This window comes from Balaenoptera borealis (genome assembly GCF_965194805.1).
Source record: "Balaenoptera borealis genome assembly, chromosome: X".
NCBI lineage: Eukaryota > Metazoa > Chordata > Mammalia > Artiodactyla > Balaenopteridae > Balaenoptera > Balaenoptera borealis.
In genome coordinates, this window is record NC_138881.1 from 59,251,377 (window position 1) to 59,274,982 (window position 23,606).

The 23,606-nt window shown below is 43.0% G+C and overlaps 1 protein-coding gene and 1 pseudogene across 16 annotated transcripts in view; both read left to right on the forward strand.

Annotated features, from left to right (window-relative positions):
• Positions 1-506: 506 nt before the first annotated feature.
• Positions 507-8,683, forward strand: LOC309620684 (rho-related GTP-binding protein RhoG-like; annotated as a pseudogene). The gene is made up of 2 exons (XR_014249885.1): positions 507-608; positions 5,280-8,683. The product of XR_014249885.1 is annotated as a rho-related GTP-binding protein RhoG-like (transcript).
• A 3,660-nt stretch (positions 8,684-12,343) lies between these two features.
• TAF1 (TATA-box binding protein associated factor 1) overlaps positions 12,344-23,606 on the forward strand; it is a 122,868-nt gene continuing 111,605 nt past the window's right edge. For 8 of the 15 annotated variants that reach the window (XM_082376960.1, XM_082376959.1, XM_082376950.1 and 5 more), the window contains exons 1-12: positions 12,344-12,774; positions 13,792-13,906; positions 14,048-14,164; positions 17,480-17,599; positions 18,722-18,963; positions 19,331-19,549; positions 19,940-20,158; positions 20,512-20,719; positions 22,286-22,462; positions 22,829-22,956; positions 23,050-23,157; positions 23,275-23,448. In XM_082376960.1, coding sequence (XP_082233086.1) covers positions 12,574-12,774; positions 13,792-13,906; positions 14,048-14,164; positions 17,480-17,599; positions 18,722-18,963; positions 19,331-19,549; positions 19,940-20,158; positions 20,512-20,719; positions 22,286-22,462; positions 22,829-22,956; positions 23,050-23,157; positions 23,275-23,448 — 2,028 coding nt within the window. In that variant the 5' untranslated portion in view covers positions 12,344-12,573. Of the gene's footprint in view, positions 12,775-13,791; positions 13,907-14,047; positions 14,165-17,479; positions 17,600-18,721; positions 18,964-19,330; positions 19,550-19,939; positions 20,159-20,511; positions 20,720-22,285; positions 22,463-22,828; positions 22,957-23,049; positions 23,158-23,274; positions 23,449-23,606 lie in introns of those variants that run through there. The other 7 variants (XM_082376956.1, XM_082376949.1, XM_082376961.1 and 4 more) reach the window with 3 other exon arrangements.

A 23,606-nucleotide genomic window follows, 5' to 3' on the forward strand; every position in this document is an offset into this window, starting at 1 on the left:
TTTAAAAAATTAATAATGTAATATATCAAAAACTATTGAATTGTACAATTTAAGTGAGTGAATTGTATGGTCTGTGAATTTATATCTCAATAAAGCTGTTAAAAAAAAAGAGTGCATACTGTATGATTTCATTTATATAAAACTCTAGAAAATGCAAACTAATATATGGTGACAGCTACCTTAACTCTTCTTTTACCGCCTCCGTTTTTACTAACACTTTTTCAGTTCCCTGACTGCCTCTTTATGTTAATATTTGTCTTGAGGAGAAAACAGCGGTCTGGGGAGGAGGAGGCGGCCTCACTTTGTCACGGGAAATGTGAAGCTCGGGGACCTCCGAACCGAGGAACTGGGACCCCAGAGATCCTTGATTACCCAAAGGTGTAGTTTAGAAGCCAGTGACTTGCAGAGCACGCGGCGGGCGCTAGAACTCCATTTCCCAGGAGGTCGCGGGGCACCGGGTGGGGGACGGCGTCCGACGACGGGGGCGGGGCTCGGTAGCTGCCCGGATGTGGCGCCGAGCCCACCGAGCCTGCCCAGCCCAGCGAGAGACGCCTGGGAGGCTCTGCCAGCGGCGGTTCAACAGCGCGGGAGGACGACTACTTTGCCGGGTAATCCTTATGGAGAACCATCCCCCAGGCGGCCCCCTCATCCGCTCTTTTCTCGAGTCTCCCCATCCCCGGGACGGTTACCTTAGTACATGAGCCACTCCTTGGATGGAAGGGATTTGAGAGTGGGATGAGTTGTATGTATAGCGGGGAAGATCGAGCCAGCTCTTCCTATTTGTGAATCCGACGTGAGGCACCTCTCTGTCCCAGGCTCACGAGTCCATCTGAAGTCCCAGAACCAAGGACCCTCGGTGGAAAGGATGTGAGGGAAGGGCCGAGCGGGCTTGCGGTGGCTATCGATGGGTCACTAGAATTGCCTCTCTGGTTAAGTTTCCAAGCGCAGGATAGCCTCCCCTGGCTCCAGATTGGGGAGAGTTCACATGGCTTCCTTCGCCCTGGGGTGTCTTTGACTGGACTTGAACCAAAAAGTCAGTCTTCAATGTGAAAAAGCTTCCCGGATTTAGTAGATAACTAAGTTGCAGAAAGTAGTAAATAAAAATGAGGGTCTTCTGCTGAATTGTTTTAGTTTCAGAAAGAGTGATTTCAAGTGGGTTTGACTTTTGGAAAGGGTGAGACTTGGGGGGAGAATGTGCTAGAAATAGTAATATTCTGAGCTGCATTCTTGTCTTTACTGCTACTGGGTCTTTTTTTTAAATTTATTTATTTTTGGCTGCGTTGGGTCTTCGTTGCTGCGCACGGGCTTTCTCTAGTTGCGGGAGCGGGGGCTACTCTTCGTTGGGGTGCGCGGGCTTCTCATTGCAGTGGCTTCTCTTGTTGCGGAGCACGGGCTCTAGGCGCCCCGGCTTCAGCAGTTGTGGCACACTGGCTTAGTTGCTCCGCAGCATGTGGGATCTTCCCAGACCAGGGCTGGAACCCGTGCCCCTGCATTGGCAGGCAGATTCTCAACCACTGCGCCACCAGGGAAGTCCAGTTATGGGGTCTTTTATGTTGTGCCTCTAACCTAGGAGAAAAGTGACTGCTGGGAAATGTACATGTGAAGAAGGATGCTTTGTCAGATGAGAATGGAAGATTTAGAAGAAACTGTAATTCCAAGGTTAAAAGTGAATGCCTTCTGAGGTGTTGGTCTCTGCAGCTCCAGGCCTCTTCCAATTTCCAATCCTAGAGACATATTTAATGATCTCTGAGCTGAGGTGATGTCTACTTTACAGTGCTACTATGAAGCTTAAATAAGATATGTGAAAGTATTTTACACAATGCCTGTAACAGGCTCTCAGTTTTTAATTTCCCCTTGTTTCCTCATAGCAACTTATTTTTCTCTGGACCATGCTTTACTGTGTATTATTGTTTACCTTCTTATAGAAGTCCTGCCTTTACCCTAAGACTATAAACTTCTATCATCGTTCTTTTTTTTTTTAACCCTTTTTTGAGTCCCTCCTAGCAGTGCATTGTGCATAGTAGTGCCTGGGAGAGTGTGTGGATAGCGGTGGTGATGAGGGGAAAGCTATGGGTGATCTGTAACCGGACAGCATTGTGCTGGATGCTGGAGCTGAACGAAACAACCTTTTCTCATATTGGTGATAAACAGAATATTTGCCTCTCTCTTGTAACTCCTAGCCTTCTCTCAGAGTTCCCAGCCCTTTAAAAACTATTATTTTTATTTTTAGTATTTTTAACCATTTTAAAGTGTACAGTACAGTAAGTATATGCACATTTTTGTGCAACAGATCTTTAGAATTTTTTTATCTTGAAAACCTGAAAGTCTATACCCCTTAAACAACTACCCATTTCCCCCTCCCCCAGCCCCTGGCAACTACCATTCTACTTTCTGTTTCTATGAATTTGACTATTCTAGATACCTCATATAAGTGGAATCATGCAATATTTGGCTTTTTGTGACTGGCTTATCTCACTTAGCATAATGTCTTCAAGGTTCATCCATGTTGTAGTGTATGAAAAGATTTCCTTTTTCTTTTTAAGGCTGAATTATACATATATATATATATTTTTTTTTCTTCTTTATCCATTATCCATCGATGGACATTTAGGTTGCTTCCACCTCTTGGCTGTTGTGAATAATGATGCAATGAACATGGGTGTGCGATTATCTCTTTGAGATCCTGTCTTCAATTCTCTTGGATTATATTTTTTAGTCTTTTTTTTTTTTTTTAAATCTATATATAGAATTTCATAGTCAGTTGAATCTACTGATTTTTTTTTTAAATTTTATAGCTACTTTATTTATTTATTTATTTATTTTTGGCTGTGTTGGGTCTTCGGTTCGTGCGAGGGCTTTCTCTAGTTGCGGCAAGCGGGGGCCACTCTTCATCGCGGTGCGGGGACCACTCTTCATCGCAGTGCGCGGGCCTTTCACTATCGCGGCCCCTCCCGTTGCGGGGCACAGGCTCCAGACGCGCAAGCTCAGTAGTTGTGGCTCACGGGCCCAGCTGCTCCGTGGCATGTGGGATCTTCCCAGACCAGGGCTCGAACCCGTGTTCCCTGCATTAGCAGGCAGATTCTCAACCACTGCGCCACCAGGGAAGCCCTAGTCTTATTTTTAAACTTGTTAAATATGGAGAATTTCAAATATACACACAAGCAGAGAAAATCGTATAATGAATATGTGGGCTGAATGAATGAGTCAACTGTACAAAGCAGCCCCCTCCCACTTTTGCTGAACCTTCCCTTTCTTTGAGAGTTTGCTATAGGTGAGGGTGTTTTGGTTTTGTTCAGACCTGGGATGTTCTAGGTGCATTTCATCATGTAGGCCTGGTATTTATTATATATACCAGGAGCACTGGTAGACGTAAACAAGTAGAAAAGAGTGTAGATGGCTTTTCCTAGTTATAGAGGTGAGGAGCTGAACTTGGGATGCAAAACGGTCTTTGTGCCTAAGAGTTTTGCTCTAGTTCAGCAACCCCCTCAGATGCACTATTGTCCTGAAAGCAGTCACTTTGAGCAGAGACACTGGATGATACGTAGAGGCGGCTGGGAAGATGAGTTGTACAGGCAGTGATTGCTATCAGAGGCAAAAGAAATGAATCCAAACTGGAAAAGTCAAGGAAGGCTATTCTCATGGAGTGTGGTGGTGACTTTGCCCTGTTTCCATTGACTTTGTGTGTTTGATCCTCATGCATATTCCTAGATGGAAAAAGACAGCTATGGTCAGTGAGTCTTCTGGGATGATTGCCTACTAGAGCTGAATCAGGCTCTGGACTTTTAGCTGTGGGACCTGTGCCAAGGAAAGGAAGGCTTCTAGGTGGAACGCCTCACTGGGCAGAGCTGGCTGTGTGAGGAGAGAGCTACCCCTAGCGGGCCTGTGCGAAGCATGCTGAGAAGGCCAACTTTTTTTTCCCTTGACCCAAAATGAGCTGTTGTGTTTTGTCTGGTTTTTGTCTATGATATGGACCTAATGTAGACCTTAGCTAATAAGACAGCAGGATGGGGGAATGCGTCTATTCCCCCACATTCCCAAGGTGAGAAACTAATTGATTCTCAAATTTTTTTCCATAATCAAATACATATGATAATGTGTCCGCTTTCCTCCATGTTCGGACACTTGAAGTTAATGCTGTGAGGATCGGGTCTGAAATGAGGGTACTAGTTAAGAAGCTAAAGAAAATGGAGTGCTGTGGAGGCACTGACACAGTAGGGCATTGACAGAATATTAATAAGGGGGTACAGACATGGGAGCTCATAGTAAACGTGCTCCTTGGAGATCATCTGTGTTGTACCATTAACTCACAAATACTTGATTCCTGAAGAAATGGACGAGAATATAGTGGTGTTATGACATGTAGTTTTACTCAGATAAGGTCGGAAGGGGTGAGACCCCCTGGTTTGTCTAGCATTGTACTCACATTATAGAACTTTTGCCTTCCCCGGCAGATTAGTAATTTCTGTGAAGTCATAGTAGCTTCTAACACTTAATGAGTACTTCCTATGTGGCAGGCACTAATAAGTACAGCATACAGCACATGCATTCTTTCATGTAAGCTTCAGGTTAAAAACTTGCCCGAGTTCACAAAGCTTAGGAAAAGAGAGGACTGGTTTTCGACTCCAGGAGGTCTGACTTCAGAGTCTGGACTCTTAGCCGCTTCTCTGTATGGCTGAGTCTGACTGGCCTACCTTCCTCTCCAGTATTATGACGTCACTGTTGCTCAGGAACAGAGTGTCCTTTGCTAAGTCTATAGCCACAGACCCAAAGTAAGAGATGTGTTTCCTTTCGTTTCAACCTTGGGAACCTTCTTTCTATGCCAATTTTTTTTGTTTTTTAATTAGTTAACATTTATTTAGCATCTGCTATATTTTAGAACCTTTGATACTGTATACGCAGACCTTATGACGATACTGCAACATAAATACCTATCTTGTTGGGCTCACAGTCCTTTTTGAGAGTCTGATGACAGCTTTGGATCTTCTTTCCAGAAAAATTTCCTTATGCACATAATATTGCACACAGCTGCAGAGGTGGCTTCTAGAATCTACTGAAGCTTATCCTCTAGCAGTCCATGGACTCCGTGGTAAGAATTCCTGCCCTCTGCAACCTTTCGCAGCTGACTCTTCTATAGTGTTAAGAGGCCAGGCAAGTGGCGGTGGCGGTGTGGGGGGGTCTCACCTCCTTTCTTTCTCCTCAGAGAGAAATGTTTATACGGCTTAGGCTCCTGAAATTAACCAGATGTCTGTGAACATTCTTTCTTTCTCTCTTGTCCGTAGGACTCCAAGGGAAGAATGCAGACGATTAAATGTGTGGTTGTGGGAGATGGGGCTGTAGGTAAGACCTGCCTCCTCATCAGTTACACGACAAACGCCTTTCCCGAGGAGTATATCCCTACTGTCTTTGACAACTATAGTGCCCAGACATCTGTGGACGGCCAGATCGTCAGCCTGAACCTGTGGGACACAGCCGGCCAAGAGGAGTATGACCGACTGCGAACACTCTCCTACCCCCAGACCAATATCTTCGTCATTTGTTTCTCCATTGGCAACCCATCTTCTTATGCCAATGTGAGGCATAAGTGGTACCCAGAGGTCTCCCATCATTGCCCCAATGTACCTGTTTTGCTGGTAGGCACCAAGAGGGACCTGCGAAGTGACATTGAGACAGTGAAGAAGCTGAAGGAACAGAGCCTAGTGCCCACAACTCCTCAGCAAGGCACTTCCCTGGCTAAGCAGGTGGGGGCTGTGAAGTATCTGGAATGTTCAGCCCTGATGCAGGATGGGGTCCATGAGGTATTTTCAGAAGCTGTCCGGGCTGTGCTTTACCCTGCTACAAAGAAGAACAGCAAGAAGTGTGTCCTCTTATAGCTTTTGGGGTGCTGCTTGGGGACTGCACCTAAGGAGAATAAGGGGGAATTCCTTTGACAGCATTTAACAATGCCAGCGTGAGCCACTTATCTCTTCCCCTGGAAACCCTAGACTCCAGGTTATTCAGCTTTTGGAGGAACAAAGAGAGGCTAGTTTGCACTTGGCTGCTTTGAAGTTTGGTCTGAACCTTTTGGAGGAAGTTTGAGAGAGTGAGAGTGTGTGTGTCTCTCCTGTCGAAGTGGTAAGAGGAGATGCCACCAAGCGCTGTTCTTTTCTGTCCTGGCCAGGCCACGACTAAGCAGAGCAGCCTAGCGCTGTTGTTTGTAGGCTTTTGCTTGGCTGTTTGAAATCTAATTTCAGCGTCCCTGGCTGTATTTACCGTTGAGCAAGTGCCTCCCAGAAGGACAAGGTTCTCCAAGTTTTCAAATCATTGCCTTAAGCTTTCTGATATACTAATGTTTGGAAACCATCTTATGTGTGATTCCTGGGTGTTCCCAATGTTGACATGCTCTTTCCATTCTTGAGAGGAGATATTTTTGCAATAATGGTTAAGCAGCATTCCTAGAGTTCTGTGAGATGGTAATAGATGTTTCTTAAAAGGGTTCTGTGGTCAAATAAGGCAGGAACCAGTGATTTAAATAATGCCAAATCGTTTCTTCTACTGCAGGAAGTTATAACTTTTAATAAGTACGCAGTATTTCCCAAACTTATTTCACTGAACTTTTGTTTTTTGGTCCCATGCAACACACCTATTAACATCTCTGGGAACACAGTTTTAGAGATGCTGGATTACAAGGCACTGGGAATTCCCATGGCGGAGACTGTGAAAAAAGCATAATGTGGTCCTGTTCTTTGTGCTGTTTCCCTCTTCATGCCTTTGAGAGGAATGTTTACCAGCCATGGCCTTGTTATTGGTTCCTCTTCCATCCTCAGGAGGTGGGTTTGGCACTTAATCACGATAGTATATTGGCTGTGGGATCTGATGTTCAGATCTGCTCTCAGATTCTGCTAGCACAATAGGCACGGTGATGTGTAATGAACAGTCCCTCTGAAGAGCTGTGTCTCTGAGGCTTCTGTGTGGCTCTTTTTTCTCTCATCATCCTTCCGCTTGAAGGAAAGACCACTGAAGATTAACCCCCTAAATAAAACCAATGAAACGACCAATGAAATAAAATGTCCTGCCAGTCACTGTCAGGGGATTCTGTGAATGCCTCTGATACTTCTCTTCTGCTGTCATTCCTCTGAGTCACTATAAAGACTACCTTGCTCTCTTCCTGTTCCTCCCTCCTCTGTGTATCTCCCTGTGTGTGTGTTCAGCCCTGTGTGCCTTTTGAGGTTGCTCCAACAGGGCTGGGGTACGTTGGGTTTCCAGGCCGCAGGGCTGTCGTCGCCCTGGTGGCGGTGTTGCTGGAGTTGCTCAGTGGGCCTGCTGCTCCTTCTCCCTAGTTGTATTTTTGACCTTCCTCATTTGATATGGAAGGAAACCTTAACTCCTCTGCCTGGCAAATAGTGGTTGACAACTCCACTGTGCACATATCCTCTCACCCTGCCAGAATAGCATGGGATTTTTGAGAGTTTGGGAAATGGAGCTAAAAGGAACACATACCTCCCCTTGGGGTGGGTGGAGTGCCTGAGCTTCGCTCTGTGATCATCTTGCTGTTGCCCTTTGACGGGATATGATCAGAGTAACCTCAGGCTAACTGAACCTCCTGGAGAGGGTTGCCAGATAAAATACCATAATTTTTTAGTATAAGTGCAATATTTGGGACACACTTACACTAAAAAATTATTTGCTGTTTATCTGAAATTCAAATTTAATGGGGCATCCTGTATTTTTATTTGCTAAATCTGGCAACGCTACTCTTGGAGAACCTGGAACCTGGAGGTCAAATATCAAGTATTGATAGAAGATAAAAGGTTATGTAGGGACTTCCCTGGTGGTCCAGTGGGTAAGACTCTGCGCTGCCGATGCAGGGGTCCCAGGTTTGGTCCCTGGTCGGGGAACTAGATCCTGCCTGGCGCAACTAAGAAGCCCGCCTGCCTCAACTAAGACCCGGTGCAGCCAAAATAAATAAATAAATAAATATTTTCTAAAAATGGTTATGTAAATTCTCTATTCTTCCTCCTTTTCTTCTGGTTGCCTTTTCCCTCACGGTGGACTAGTGTTTTGTTTTCTTTTTCCTTCATGACTGTACCCTCCACTCCACATAGTACTTCATTGGTGTATATTTCTACACTGCTGATTGTCTAAAGCTGTGGAGGATCCAGGATGAATACTGTTGTCCAGCGCTTGCCTTCTATCTCAGGTCCAATGTACTGTATCTATTTTCCAGTGTGTGACTCAGGGCCTCCTGAGGGTGGCAGGGATTCTGTATGAGAAGTGAGTCAACTAGAAGAGGGTGAGGGTGGACCTCCTCAACTAAGGCCCAGTAACACTTTGGAAAGTGGGGCTACTGTTACAGTAACGTGGCCACTGTAGAAGTCAACTGGCTTCTGGGCACTGTGCCCACTGCCCTTGGGTAGAGTCACTGGGTTTTCCCAAAGGCAGCCAAATGAAAGTGTATTCCAGTCTCAGGATGTTCTGATTGATGCCACCTTGGGTGCTCACAGGACTTCATGGTTCAAAGGGGTTAGAAACATGGCTGTCACCTGGGTCTCTGGGAACTTTCTATTTAGCTACTGAAATCTTTTAAGTTGGATTTTAATTTAATAGTGCCTCCTGCTCTCCCTTTGCCTGGCAAATTCCCAAATGTAAGCCTGGGTTTGGTTTGGGCAAATTTGTGTCCTCTAATAAATGGAGGTGTGATCCACAAGTCTGAGAGAGTGGTTTTGTATTGGTCTGATTTAATAGTCTTAAGCATACACTGACATCTTGGTTTTTATACTTGAAAGGAATTTGTATGAAGACTAACATGCTAATATCACTTTTAAATTATTCATAAGGAATGGTAGTAAACTTTTCTGATTTTACTGGGTCCATTGCTTTCTAAAAAATCAAAGCAATTCCTCACCACCACCCCTTTGCTTTGAGTGGTTTCTAAATGCTTTTCAGCTTGCAAAGGATGAAATAACTATAATTGTCATATTGCACATGGCACCTATGCGTAGCTGTGCTTATTTCTCTACATCAGATAATCAGGGTAAGGAACTGTCTGCCCTGCTAACATTGATTGTCTAGTTCCTGCCCACCCCCTACCTATTCATCCCCAGGATTTAGCTTCATTTCCTGGTTTTCAATAATGACAGACCAGTTAGTTCCTTGTTGGTGATTTTCCTCACTTATTACACTACATTCAGTAAACAATTATCAAGCTCCTACTGTGTTACAGGCTTGACTGTGCTAGGGGCTGGGTTGTGAAGATAAGATATATCATTTAATATTTTTTGCCTCTTCCAGTTATCTCAGAAAAATCTCCTTCCCGTTTGTTATAAAAATGAACTAGGGAATTCCCTGGTGGTCCAGTGGTTAGGACTCTGTGCCTTCACTGCTGAGGGAGTGGGTTTGATCTCCTCCCCCCCCAAAAAAAACCACAAAGAACCACTCCCCCAATCCTGGCTGGCAACTGTAAATAGCGCTGGTACACTAGTAAGTGCACGAGTAAAGAAGTGCAAAACCATGTTTTTTGTTTTACTAAAAACAGCTTTATTGAGGTATAATTTACATACTGTACAATTCACCCATTTCAAGTACAATTTAATGATTTTTAGTAAATTTACTGAGTCATGCAACCATCACCAAAATTAAGTTTGAGAACACTTCCATCACCCCAAAGAGATCCCTCATGCGGTTAATCCCCGTTCCCACCCCCAGCCCTAGGCAACCACTAATCTTTGTCTTTTCTGAACATTTCATATAAACAGAATCAAACAATACATGGGTATATAACGAAAAAGAAGAGATAAGAACATACTCATTTGCATATATTTGCAAAAAGAAACACAGGAAATACAAATAGCGAATCGTGCTGTACACCTGAAACTAATATGTTAATGTCAATTACGCCTCAATTGAAAAAAATAATAAACACAGGAAGGATAAACCAGAAATTAATGAAAATGGTTACAGGGAGTGGGTGACAATGGGGCAGAGAGCATAGGCATGGGAGCAAGACTTCTCTGGAAATAGCTTTTTATATAGTTTTGACTTTGAACCATGTAAAAGTTTACATTTTTTAAAAATAAAAATTGTATAAAATTTTTATCCTTTTTATTAAAAAGGACAATAAAAGCAAATCCTAAAGTTGAATACAAACGGAAACAACTCCACAGAGGAAAAAAAAGATTCACGTAATTTTTAATAGGATATAGTCTAAGGACAGAAAACTGCAAAGAACTTCTGAACTTTACTTAGGTTAACTGTTGGTAGTGGTATTGGTCTTGTAATTCTGAAAAGAGTAATATATTGGTGTTAGGAACCAGAGTTTTCATTGTAAGAGAAGCAAGATACAAATATGAAATGGGGAACGGTGAGGGAGAACCCTGTGGTATTAGATTTGAATCGAAGGTATTAGTATAAACTCATTCATTAAAAATTTTTTCTCTCTCTCCACTGAAAGGGCCTACAAGCAATGATGCCCCAGTTTTGTTTTGTTTTTTTTTAAATTTATTTATTTATTTGGCTGTGGCGGGTCTCAGTTGCGGCACGCGGGATCTTCGTGGCGGCGTGCGGGATCTTTAGCTGCAGCACACGAACTCTTAGTTGTCGCATGTGGATCGAACCTGGGCCCCCTGCATTGGGAGGGCGGAGTCTTAGCCGCTGGACCACCAGGGAAGTCCCGATGCCCCACTTTCTAAACACCATTCCCCACTAAAAGGAACCAGGGCTCCTTGGAGAAATGTCTTATATCAGATCCAGGACAGGGAATGCACAGAGTGAGCTTGGAACATCTTGTGCCAAAAAGCAAGGAAGTGCTCAAAGACTAATTGGGGTCATGTCAAAAGGATACAGGAGCCAGAGTGAAGTGGTAACTATTGGACAAATTTGTAACAGTTTGAGGATCAAAAAGGATAATGATGCTGTTAGATTGTAACACATTAAAATAAAAATACAAGAAAGGACGTAAGAAAAGGGAAAGTTCTTTACTGAGTAAGTCCAGTTAATAAATATAGAAGGAATTAAGAATTAGAAAAATCACCCTTTTGCACTCTTCCAATATAATTGATTCAGGCAACGATCATCGACGGATGCTAAAACCTTTGGGTGCAAGGGCGATAGAGAACAGAATATTCACAGAATTTCAAAGTACCACCCCATAGGTTACTTACTAATACAGAAGGAAAAATGTGCCATTGCGATGGAGAGATCTGGTGGACACCACTTTTTTGAAGTGATCAAATTTAGCATCACCAACATTGGAACAACCTGACATTGTGCCTTCTGATGACCGGTAAGATATTTAACCGGAATCACTTTGAAGAAAAGATTAGACGAATTCAGCCTATAGAATATTTTCAAGACAACTTCCCTGGATTCTTCCAAATACGTAGTGTCATGCAACACAAAGAAAAATGCTGGTGGATTCTGGATTAAGAGACTAAAGGGAGATAAACAAATACAATGCATGAACCTTGAGTGGATCCCGGATTGAAATGTAAAATGCTCCAATTAGGACAACTGAGGAAATTTAAATACGGACTGTATGTTAAGTGATATTGAATTAATGTTAAGTTTTAAAGATGTGCTAATGGTATTGTGGTTGTGTAGAAAAAAGTCTATTTTTAGGGGTGAAGAATCACGATATCTGTAACTCACTTTTAAATGGTTCAGGAAAAAAAACCTGTTAAAATTGTGGGGGGCTTTCCTGGTGGCGCAGTGGTTGAGAATCTGCCTGCCAATGCAGGGAACACGGGTTCGAGCCCTGGTCCGGGAAGATCCCACATGCCACGGAGCAACTGGGCCCGTGAGCCACAACTACTGAGCCTGCGCGTCTGGGGCCCGTGCTCCGCAACAAGAGAGGCCGCGGTAGTGAGAGGCCCGCGCACCGCGATGAAGAGTGGCCCCCACTTGCCGCAACTAGAGAAAGCCCTCGCACAGAAACGAAGACCCAACACAGCCATAAATAAATAAATAAATAAATAAATAACTTTGAAAAAAGTTGCAGTTATCTTTAAAAAAAAAATGTTAAAATTGTGAATCTAGGTGAAGGGTCGCCTGCTCGTTTTACTTATCTTTTACTTTCACATTTCCCCCCCAAAAAAGGGGGGAGGAAATCCATTTCTACGGGTAAATGTCAATTCAAAACAACTAACTGCAAAGGTACCTTTGGCACACTGCCAGTTTCTCTTTCGAACGAAACAGTACAGGAGGAGACAACACAGACAAGAAAAACCGGTTCTAATCTTTACTTCCGTGTCCTGTGGCGTGGTTACGTGCGGTTACCAGGACGTAGATCACGTGACCTAGGAAGCGCTCTCTCTCTCTCTCTCTCTCCCCTCCCCTCCCCCCCCCCCCCCCCCCCCCAGTGCACTGAGACAGCTCCTGCTTAGGTAAGTGGAAGGGGGCGGGACCGAACATTTTCTTTGACTAACCGCTTTTCACAGATCCAGCCTCCTGATCGCGTATAGTCCAATCAAAAGCCTCTAGTAAGGTAGTGACACCAATTCTCCTTTCTCGTAGGACTGGCGGCCTTTCCGGTTCTTTTTTTCTTTATTCCGCATCCGGTAGGGGCTGGTCACTGAACTCTGTGAGTCACTTCTGGCCGACATGGATTTTTATTTCCGGCTTGTGGGGCGAGGCTGGGATTTGCTGTTCCCCGTAGCGGCTGCCGGCGCCTACGCCGCCATCATGTCAGACACGGACAGCGATGAAGATTCCGCTGGAGGCGGCCCATTTTCTTTAACCGGTTTCCTTTTCGGCAACATCAATGGAGCCGGGCAGCTGGAGGGGGAAAGCGTCTTGGATGATGTGAGGGGGTGGGCGTGGGGATAGGGCTGGGGGTGGATCGGCTAAGGAAAAGGTGGAGTGAGGAGAGTTGAGTGGTCTTAGGAACCGGAAAAAGAGGGCGATGCGGCCCTCCCTCAGTGAGAGGGCGCACTTAACGTACGCGAAGAGGACCAGAGAAGCAGTTGCCATGCCAGTAGATCGTGCAGTAACGGAGAGCGAGGGGGCTCAGTTTGGGCGAGGGTGGAGACAAGAGAGGAGAACAGTAGGCAAGCTCTGGGACGTCAGCGGCGCTGATATGGGTGGCTTTGGAGCTAGTTAGATGGAAAAATAGCAGCTTAACCTAGTGAGAGTGCTTTCAGACCTTTGCTACGAGAACCTTGGAGATTCTTGAAACTGCGTTTGTGCCACCGCTGACTAGAGGTGGCTCTAGAGCGAGAGGACAGGACCTGCACCAAATCACGTGGTTCAGGTCCCAGTTCTTAGAACAGCCAATGTTCAAACCATCCGGGGCAGACCCCTTCTGGTCCCAGTGCACTTCTTACATAGTTTTCCCACCGTTCACTGACATTCATGAAATTGTTTCTTGTGCCTGACACTCACCTATCTTAAGTTCGTCTCCTCAAGGAGAAAATACTGACCAATATTCCTCATTCCCTGCAACACACAATAAAGACAGCAGTAAAGTTCTTGCCTTGCTTTCTCTGATCGGAATGACCTCAGTTTCCTTAGCCTTTATTCAGGCAACTGCTGTTCCATTTATTTAGTCTTGGTGGGGGTTCCTTGAATAATCTTTCCTTACATTAGTTTAAAGGATGGTGATGAAATTGGACATGATGTGTTAATAAAGATCTGATCAATGTGGAGTTTAGTGGAAGATGTACTTTACAGTTCTCAGATACGATGCTGCTTTTAGCACGCTGCCGAGTCGTTTTTCAGATGGATTTATAGCTTTGTCGTGGATCTGGGAAATAAGCCTTGTGGGTGTGGGAAACTTAGGTTTAGGTATTGTCTTTGATTCTGGTGCTGTCCCTTTTTCAGGAGTGTAAGAAGTACTTGGCAGGCTTGGGGGCTTTGGGTCTGGGCAGCCTGATCACTGAACTCACAGCAAATGAAGAATGGATTGGGACTGACGGTGCCCTGGTAAATGATGAAGGTGAAGTCTGGGTCATGGGGAGTAAGGTGGGGGAGGAGGCTAGCCACTTACTGTACATGTACTTTTCAATGGGAATTATCTGAGGGAGTGAAAGTTTCTTGCTCTTTGTTTAGATCTACCCCCCCCACCTTTTATTTATAGGATGGATCAGGAGTACAGAAGATGCTGTGGACTATTCAGACATTAATGAGGTAGCAGAAGATGAAAGCCGAAGATACCAGCAAACAATGGGGACCTTGCAGCCCCTTTGCCATGCAGGTGATTCTTTGGTGCCATCAGTAAGAGCACTCCAGTACATTTTCTTGCTGTGTAGTCCAGTTTGTTTCTATCCAAGCTTTCTGTCATTGTTTCTGCTCTTTATGTCTTTGCTTCTCTCCCTTTGTCAGCTCAGTTCCAAGTAGCTGCTGTCCTCTTTTGTGTTCTGGGGCAGCGTTACTATACTCAGGCTTTTATTCCTCATACTGGTTAGTCCCATATTCTTGGTGAATGCCAAATAAGGATGATAATTCTCTTCTCCTTATCATCTGGTATTTGAGTACCTATGGGGTTCACAGTACTGTTTTAGATGCTATTTAAACTCAGTCTTTGCCCTCAAGGAATTGGTAGTTCAAGAAAGATTAAGTATGCAATGTTGTATATAAACGAGCACATGTATTTATCGGCTCAACTTCTGTTAATCACTCACTACCTGGGCGACACAGTGTGCTTAATGCTTGCTCACAACATAGGTTTTCCTCCCTGGTATAAGGTGCTACATTATAGAATCAAAATGTCAGAGTTTGAAGGGGTTTTAGTGGTTATTTATTCTTTACCTCCTCATAGATATGGAAACCTGGAACTTCAGAAAACTTTAATAAAATGTGGAACTTTATCAGAAGTTCTGTAGTTAGCTAGTGGCAGACCTTCTAATTCAGCATTTCAGTTTATTAGGCATTAGGCACCCGTTATGTCCTATAAACTGTGATAGTAAAGTACAAAGATAATAAAATCCATTTTCTGATTTTTGAGGAGCTCGGCTCTGTAGTCTGGAACCTAGACTTGCTGATCCTAGTTCATTCTTTCCACTGCCCTATACTACCTTTCACTGTTTGGGACTTTGTGTGAAGTTGTTCACTGTTTATTCATTATCCACCTCTTTGAATTAGATTTCAGGCTGCTGAGAAGTATAGATAAAACCTTGGTAGAGAGCTGAACTTAGTTTCTTCAGAGCCAGTTAATAGATTTGGGTGCTTCTTATATAAAGAGAATTAACTGCACCACATACACAAGAAGTAACCTAGAAAAATAGAAGATACAGGCCTTACTTTCAGGGATATTGTTATCATTTGGGGAAGGTGAGATAAATGAATGCAAAACATAATTATTAATAATAAGAAGACATAAACTAGTTGCCAGCTCATATTTCTGTATAGAGTGTTATACTTAATTTTGAAGGGCTGCCAGACTAAGTCAAATAGCATAACTATTTGTTTGAGCACCCTGACATAGGCTGAGGGGGAGGTGGTAGCAGCTCTGATTTTTCAGGGCATGTTGTAATTTTCAGTTTTGGATTTGTTGTCTTGGCTAGGAATGGTAAGGAAGAGGATAGGTGAGCGGTTCTTAGTTGGGTTGTGTGAGCTGACCTCCTGGAAAAGGAGGATGCTGTATTTGATAGAGTCTCAGTCAGTGTGGGAAGCTCATTTCCAAGTTCTCTTGTCCTCTGAGGGTACCTTTATCTATGCCCTTAGCTTCCTCCTTCCCTGGCATTGGCCCCTTCACACGGCTTGATTGATAAGGGTGTTTCTTTGGAATAATTAGAAGTAGATGGAGGTCATTAGAAGAGGCTTCATGGAGGTGAATTTTGAGCAAAATTTTGAAAGATAAGGTTTGATGAAGAGGACGCAGCAGGGTATTGTGGTTTGGAAACATGGCTTGCATAAAGGTTTGGAGATAGAAATAAGCAAGTAGTGTGCGGGGAATTGGCCAGCAGGTTTTCTTGGAAGGAGTGGAAAACAAGTAAGAACCAACCATAGAGCAATTTGACAGCACCTTTATGTACACATTACTTGGGGTTTGCTGCCATAAAGAATTGTAAACTGATATAGATTGTTGAGTAAGAAGCAGGATGGTATAATGAAAAGAAGATGGACTTTGGAGTCAGAATGTCATAGGTTCAAGTCCCAACTCCATATTTAGTTTGACCCTGGAAAAGTTGCTCAGTCTCTGAGGCTTGGATTTCTCATTTGTAATAATCTGTCAGTTTTTTTTCTGCAGTAAGTGTATTAATACCTACCTCATTAATAGGACTTTGGTGGGAATTCAAGTTCATTATCACATGGTATGAAAGCACCTACATAGGACAGTGTCATGGTGGATGCTCCATAAATGTTAGTTGTCTTTCCTTCCTAAATGAAAATGAAAAGTGATGCTTGTTGCTTTGGGGTTTTGATTAGAAAAAGGGTAAAGGAGCAGACTAACTTGGAGACAGTTCTTGTGGGCTAGATGTAAAGTTATCAAGGTCTGGAGTAGGGTGACAATTGTGGAAAATGATAGGCAGGGTCAGACTTGAGAGTTGCTGATAAAACATCGGTAGGACTTGGTGAGTGAGGAAGCGTGTTGGAAAGACACTTTGTTGTTAAACCAGGCTTGAATTCTGACTTTGTCACTTAAAACATGTATGACCCTAAGTCACTTCACTTCTGTATCTCAGAATAATTCCTACTTTGCAGCATTATTGGGAGGATTATAGGTAAAATAGCTAAAAGTACATGGCACATAATGGGAGCTCAGTGAATAGAAGTTGCTATAATGACTACTATTAATGATTGATTGGAAAAGGTGTGTTGGGGGTAAGAGATTGATGAAGGAGACAGGAGGCTAAAATCATAAGCTGGGAAAATGAGGATGGAGGTGGTATTGATAGTAACAAAAGGGAATTTAAAAGAGTTGAAGGATATTTCAGTGTGATACGAAATGCAGTTGTTGAATATATGAATGGAAAAGCTCTTCAGGCAGCAGAACATGCAGTGCAATCGTAGAGGGGCTAAGTCAGGGCAAGACATAACAGATTTGAGTTTAGTCTGGATAAATGTGATTCTTTAGAAAGGGAATGGAGAGTGTATAGAGGAATAAAAGCAGAGTGTTCAGGACTAAGTATTGAGTGATGCCACTGGTTAAAGGGTAGTGAAAAGAATAACAGACTGTAGAAGGTAGACAGAAAAAAATGTGTCAAAGACTTGGGAGGTGAGAAAAAAGTCCAGTCTTAAGCTGACAGAGGAAAGAAGAATGTTAAATTCAGTTATGAGATTGAGTAGCATGAAAATAAAGGAACAGGGTTTGACCAGGAGAAGGAGCAAAGGTTTTAAACAGTTCTTGGGAGCTTCCTAAATTCCTGTATGAGATATACATGGTGTTAACAGCACTTGGTGATATGGTGTCATCTCTTTCTGAAGGCAGAAGCTGCATCTGTTGTGTGTTCTCAAGGCATCTGCCTAGTTCTTCATGTGGTGCTTTAAATTCTTGAATGACAAGGGAGCTCAAGGCTGTTGTGTGACATTCTGGATATTGAGGAGATCACTTTCTTGGTTTTATTAGATTATGATGAGGATGACTATGATGCTGATTGTGAAGACATTGATTGCAAGTTGATGCCTCCTCCACCTCCACCCCCAGGACCAATGAAGAAGGATAAGGACCAGGATGCTATTACTGGTGGTAAGTAGAGACTGTCTATTTTTTTCTAAGGAGCAAGTTCCATTCCTGATCCAAATTTTTGGCATGCTCATAGGGGGCTATCAAAATTAAGCTGCTAGGAAAAGACACAACTTCTAGAAGTGATTCATACAATTTTCAAATTTCAGTATTAAAGGGAAATTTTACTTTTAAAACATTTGACAACAGTATTTTAACATGCGCTCAAGAAAAAGTAGTTTAGGTCAGTGTGGTTCTCAAATCTGGCTGCCCATCAGCATCACCTCAAGTCTTTAAAAAAAATACAGATTTCTGACTCTCACCCTTGGAGAATCTGATTCAGAAGATCTGAGGTAGAGCTCAGGGATTTCAGAGAATTCCCCCAAGTAATTTCTGATGCAACTGATCTGTACTGGTATTTGGAAACTACCTGTTTAGATGACTCTCTTTAAAAGAAATGATTAAATAGGAAGGCACCTAGAATGTGTATAAGTCATTTAGAGCCAGCTGTCAGAGTCAGAGATTTCAAAGGCAGGGTCTTTAATGATCATCTCACCTATTCCTATGTCTGCAACAGCAGTAAGTAACCCTGTTCTAGGCTAGAAGATTGGGGAAGAGCAGTGTCTTTGATCTCCTGTATTTTGAGGCTTATGTCAACCTAAGTGTCTCCTATTAGAGTTTTAAGCCATTTCCTTCTTAGTCTGCAGGCTAAGTAGCATTTGGTAACTTTGTGGCATAGATCTTATTTTATGCTAAATAATTTCATTGTTACCCTGTGGGCTTAAAAAATCTCTCCAGTTTATGGGTCCCTGAATCGGACATGAGGCCTGACTGGTATAAAAGTGTTATGTAATTTTTCTATTGGTCACATTTCTTTAACCTAATATACTTACAGAAAGTAGTAAATGTAGTAATAGTGTTTGTTTTCTCTCATCACAACCCCAGGGTACCAGGTACAAGGTGAGTTGGGGATGGTGGGAGATAATGAGTTGGAATGAGTTTTCTGGGTTGCATACTAGTAATCTGGGTGCTTGGAACTGTATCCCCTGCCACTGAGCCATGCTTAAGCCTAGAGTGGGTGTTGGCTGAATTTGAGGAAATATGCTCACAGTTACATGCCAAAGGGGTTTCTCTTCCTTGTTGCAGTGTCTGAGGATGGAGAAGGCATCATCTTGCCCTCCATCATTGCCCCTTCCTCTTTGGCCTCAGAGAAAGTGGACTTCAGTAGTTCCTCTGACTCAGAATCTGAGATGGGACCTCAGGAAGCAACACAGGCAGAATCTGAGGATGGAAAGCTGACCCTACCATTGGCTGGGATTATGCAGCATGATGCCACCAAGCTGTTGCCGAGTGTCACAGAACTTTTCCCAGAATTTCGTCCTGGGAAGGTACTTTCTGTGGAGAATGCCCACATTGCAAACCACTGCCCTCTTGTAGATACTGGGTTGTGTTGTTAAGATACTGAATACGGAATGGGTAGAATCTAAGGGTTTCCTTTTTTTAAGTTTTGTGCATTGATAGTACATGTGATTTATAGAATTCTCATTAGAAGTTGTCCTTTCTGTTTTAAAAGAACTAGTCCAAATTATTAAGGAGCACTTTACTTTCTTGGTAGATGTTATAAATCTGAGTTCAGCATTTCTTGATCCCTCCCTCACAGTTGAGTAGAATCCTCAAGGGAGTTTCCAGACTCAGAGCTACTGTTTTCCTATATGACATTGAGTCTCTGACATAGAAGCATGTTTTGTGTTCTAGGTGTTACGCTTCCTACGTCTTTTTGGACCAGGGAAGAATGTCCCATCTGTTTGGCGGAGTGCTCGGAGAAAGAGGAAGAAGAAGCACCGTGAACTAATACAGGAAGAGCAGATCCAGGAGGTGGAGTGCTCAGTAGAATCAGAAGTCAACCAGAAATCTTTGTGGAACTACGACTACGCTCCACCACCACCTCCAGAGCAGTGTCTCTCTGATGATGAAGTAGGCAAAGTAGAGATCTGGAATTAAGATCTAAGAGGGGAACAAATGAGTTCTCCCTAGCTTATGTCTAAATTGAAAATAATACCTTAGCAGGCAGTGTCCCGTGCTGATTATCATTAAGTAATCACGATTTCAATCCCAGTGGCTGTCCCTTCCCTGTTGTAATAGAAAAGTATTGGGGGCAGGCAGATGGTGATACACTGATGAGTAGGAAAGTTGAATGATAGAGTATGCCATGATATACCTCCATTGTTTACATTCTAACTGCAGTCCTGTTCAAGAATCATCCTTATGGCTCCTCTGAGTTCCCCTCCTGCCTGTTAACTCCCTGTAGCCTTAGGGCATCTGGGATCAGGATATCTTCCTCCCCTCTACTTTATTCTGTTACAGATCACAATGATGGCTCCTGTGGAGTCCAAGTTTTCCCAGTCAACTGGAGATACAGATAAAGTGACAGACACCAAACCAAGAGTGGCTGAGTGGCGTTATGGTCCTGCTAGACTGTGGTATGATATGCTGGGTGTTCCTGAAGATGGCAGTGGGTTTGACTATGGCTTCAAACTGAGAAAGATGGAACTTGAACCTGTGATGAAATGTAGAATGATGGAGGTAAGTAACACTGGTATGTAAGAAAGGAATCACTGTGCCCAGAGCCCTATCAGTTTTACTTTACTTTTCAACTGGGGAGACACTAGGTAGGGTTTCCTTGGTGGGAGATTGAGGTGTCCAAGCCTTTTGTTTGGTGTGGTATATCACCCTGGCAACTTGGCCCCACTGCAAGGATTCTGTTTGTGAGATGAGTGCTGCGCCAGACTAGGAGTGGGAGGAGGCAGATGCTCCTTCGTCATCAGGTTCTTCTCTCAAGTCAGAGACCACATTTGATGTATCTGTTGTGGGATTTGGAGTGGGAACTCTGACGAGTGACCATTCAGGGATTTGTTGTTCCTCTCCTGCTTGTGTAGGACTTAAGGAAACTTGAGGAAAGCAGTGGCACTGATCTTCTGGCTGATGAAAACTTCCTGATGGTGACACAGCTGCATTGGGAGGATGATATCATCTGGGATGGGGAGGATGTCAAACACAAAGGGACAAAACCACAGCGTGCAAGCTTGGCAGGCTGGCTTCCTTCCAGCATGACTAGGAATGCCATGGCTTACAATGTTCAACAAGGTGTGCATCTATGCCTGCTGTGTCCAGCACAAACTGTCCTTCATCTCAGTCATCTTAAGTAGGCTTAGCTGTGATCTTGGCTGCTGAGGGACAGTGAAATGTTTTGGATCTGAGCCCTGATTCTAGTCTGTAATGTTTTTTTTACACTGTTAATGAGCTAGGTTGGACTCTGATTTCTCATTAGAAAAATGTGAAAACTACTTTGAAGTTAAAGATCTTTCGGAACTGTAACAATGCTTTTATCTTTATAGTCTACTTTTGTTTCCAAAGGCCCTTTATCTTTATCATTCTAGAATTTGCTTTTTTCCTCCTTAAATACACGTGGACACTCAAAAAAGGTATGCTATGCTTAATGTAGAAAACTTTGAAGATACAGTACAGTGTCAAAAATCACTGGTAATCCTACCATCTAGAGACTATCAGCTTTAACTTTTTGGTGTATTTTTCTTTCAGTTTTCTGTCTTTTGTGTGTATATAGCTGAGCTCATTCCTATAGGTACAATTTTACATGTTGTGTTTTTCACGTAATGTAATATTATTTTACGTCATTTAAAGCTCTTCATAAAAATGTTTAATGACATGGGAAACTCATTTTAAATGGAAAAAAACCCCCAGATATGAAGGGGCATATTTGATACCCTGTTTGCATAAGTGAAAAAGAAAAACACACTATATAAACAGAAAGTTTACTAAAAGGGAATATACTATGGGATTCCCAGTGGTTCCTTCTAGTTTGTAAGATCACAAACAGCGTCGCAGTTTTCTTTATACCTTTCCTGTATTTTCCAAATTTTCTTGAGTTAATCTGGATTTCTTTTATAATTCAGAGGAAAACCAAAAATGTCTTCTAAATCTAAGAAATAGTTTTTTTTCTTTTTCCTTCCCTTCTATCTAAACACTTTATTAGTTACATAGCAGTCATACATGGATGTTTTCATAATTTACCAATAATTATTGTATTTTAAATATAATGTATTTTACTACATTTATTGTTAGCATATTTTACCATCATTTATTACCATAATTTATTTAATCAGTCCGTTATTAAACATTTAGCTGTTTAAATTTTGACTATTATAAAAAAACATTGCAGTGAACATTTTTGTCTGCAACATTTTTTTTTTTTTTTAAGATTTTTATTTATTTATTTATTTATGGCTGTGTTGGGTCTTCGTTTCTGCGCGAGGGCTCTCTCCAGCCGCGGCAAGTAGGGGCCACTCCTCATCACGGTGCGCGGGCCTCTCACCATCGAGGCCTCTCTTGTTGCGGAGCACAGGCTCCAGACTCGCAGGCTCAGTAGTTGTGGCTCACGGGCCCAGTTGCTCTGCGGCACGTGGGATCCTCCCAGACCAGGGCTCGAACCCATGTACCCTGCATTGGCAGGCAGACTCTCAACCACTGCGCCACCAAGGAAGCCCTGCAACATTTTTAAAAGTACACTGTATCCACTAGGTTCCTTTTCAGTAGCCACATGAGTAACTACTAGCATTTGCTCCTTTTCCCTTTGCTAGAATTGAAGGGGGCATAAATGTTTTGTTTGTTATTGTTTCCTCATGTTTTGACTAGGTTTTGCAGCAACCCTGGATGATGACAAACCTTGGTACTCCATTTTTCCCATTGACAATGAGGAGCTAGTGTATGGACGCTGGGAGGACAATATCATTTGGGATGCTCAGGCCATGCCCCGGTTCCTGGAGCCTCCTGTTTTGACACTTGATCCCAATGATGAGAACCTCATTTTGGGTATGGTACTGGCTGGGTCAGTGTTTCTCCTCCATAATTGACAGCTTGCTCTGCTAATGTCTGGGGCAGGAGCAAATCAGAAGGGTTGGGAAGGTCAAGACTAGAAGCTTCTCGATAGCAGTTTGAGACAGCAAAGTTGTGGCTGTCAGTTTCTAGTATTTGTGTATTGTTTAGGGAAAACTCATAAGGTAGGAATGTTGGAAAGTAGTACCTTGGAGATGTCAGGAGTGTAGTTTGGTTGGAGTTAATCATGGACTAGAAGTGGTCTGGAGAAGGATGAGAAATCTGGTTAGGAATTGCAAAGGTGTCAGTAGGAAAGGTGAATCTTCAGGGATAACAACTCCAGGGTGACTTTTGTTTCCTCAGAAATTCCAGATGAAAAGGAAGAGGCTACTTCTAACTCTCCCTCCAAGGAGAGTAAGAAGGAATCATCTCTGAAGAAGAGTCGAATTCTGTTAGGGAAAACAGGAGTCATCAAGGAGGAACCACAGCAGGTCTGTGAAGGGAAAAGGGGTTTGGTGTTTAGAAGAACAAAGAAAGGTAATGGAGAAGGGTAGTCTGACTAAGGTTTGATGATGTATCATTAGAACATGTCTCAGCCAGAAGTGAAAGATCCATGGAATCTCTCCAATGATGAATATTACTACCCTAAGCAACAGGGTCTTCGAGGCACCTTTGGAGGAAATATTATCCAGGTAAAAGTAGCATTTTTTTCTGTGGTGAATGGGAACCACTGCTTTCTTCTGATGGAGGATATGGGTAAATCTTGCCTAGGCTGGAGTTTAATTTGAACCCTTATATTTCTGTCTTAGCACTCAATTCCTGCTGTGGAATTACGGCAGCCCTTCTTTCCCACCCACATGGGGCCCATTAAACTACGGCAGTTCCATCGCCCACCTCTGAAGAAGTACTCTTTTGGGGCACTATCTCAGCCAGGTCCCCACTCAGTCCAGCCCTTGCTAAAGCACATCAAAAAGAAGGCTAAGGTTGGTTATCTTGGTTAGAAGAAAACAGCTATAAAAGACATTGGAGTACAAATGGGGGAGATGGACTGGATATTAGATGATACTAGGAAATTATTTATTTTCTTAGATGTGATAGAATGTTATTGTGGTTATTTAGGAGAATGTCCTTGGGAGATGCA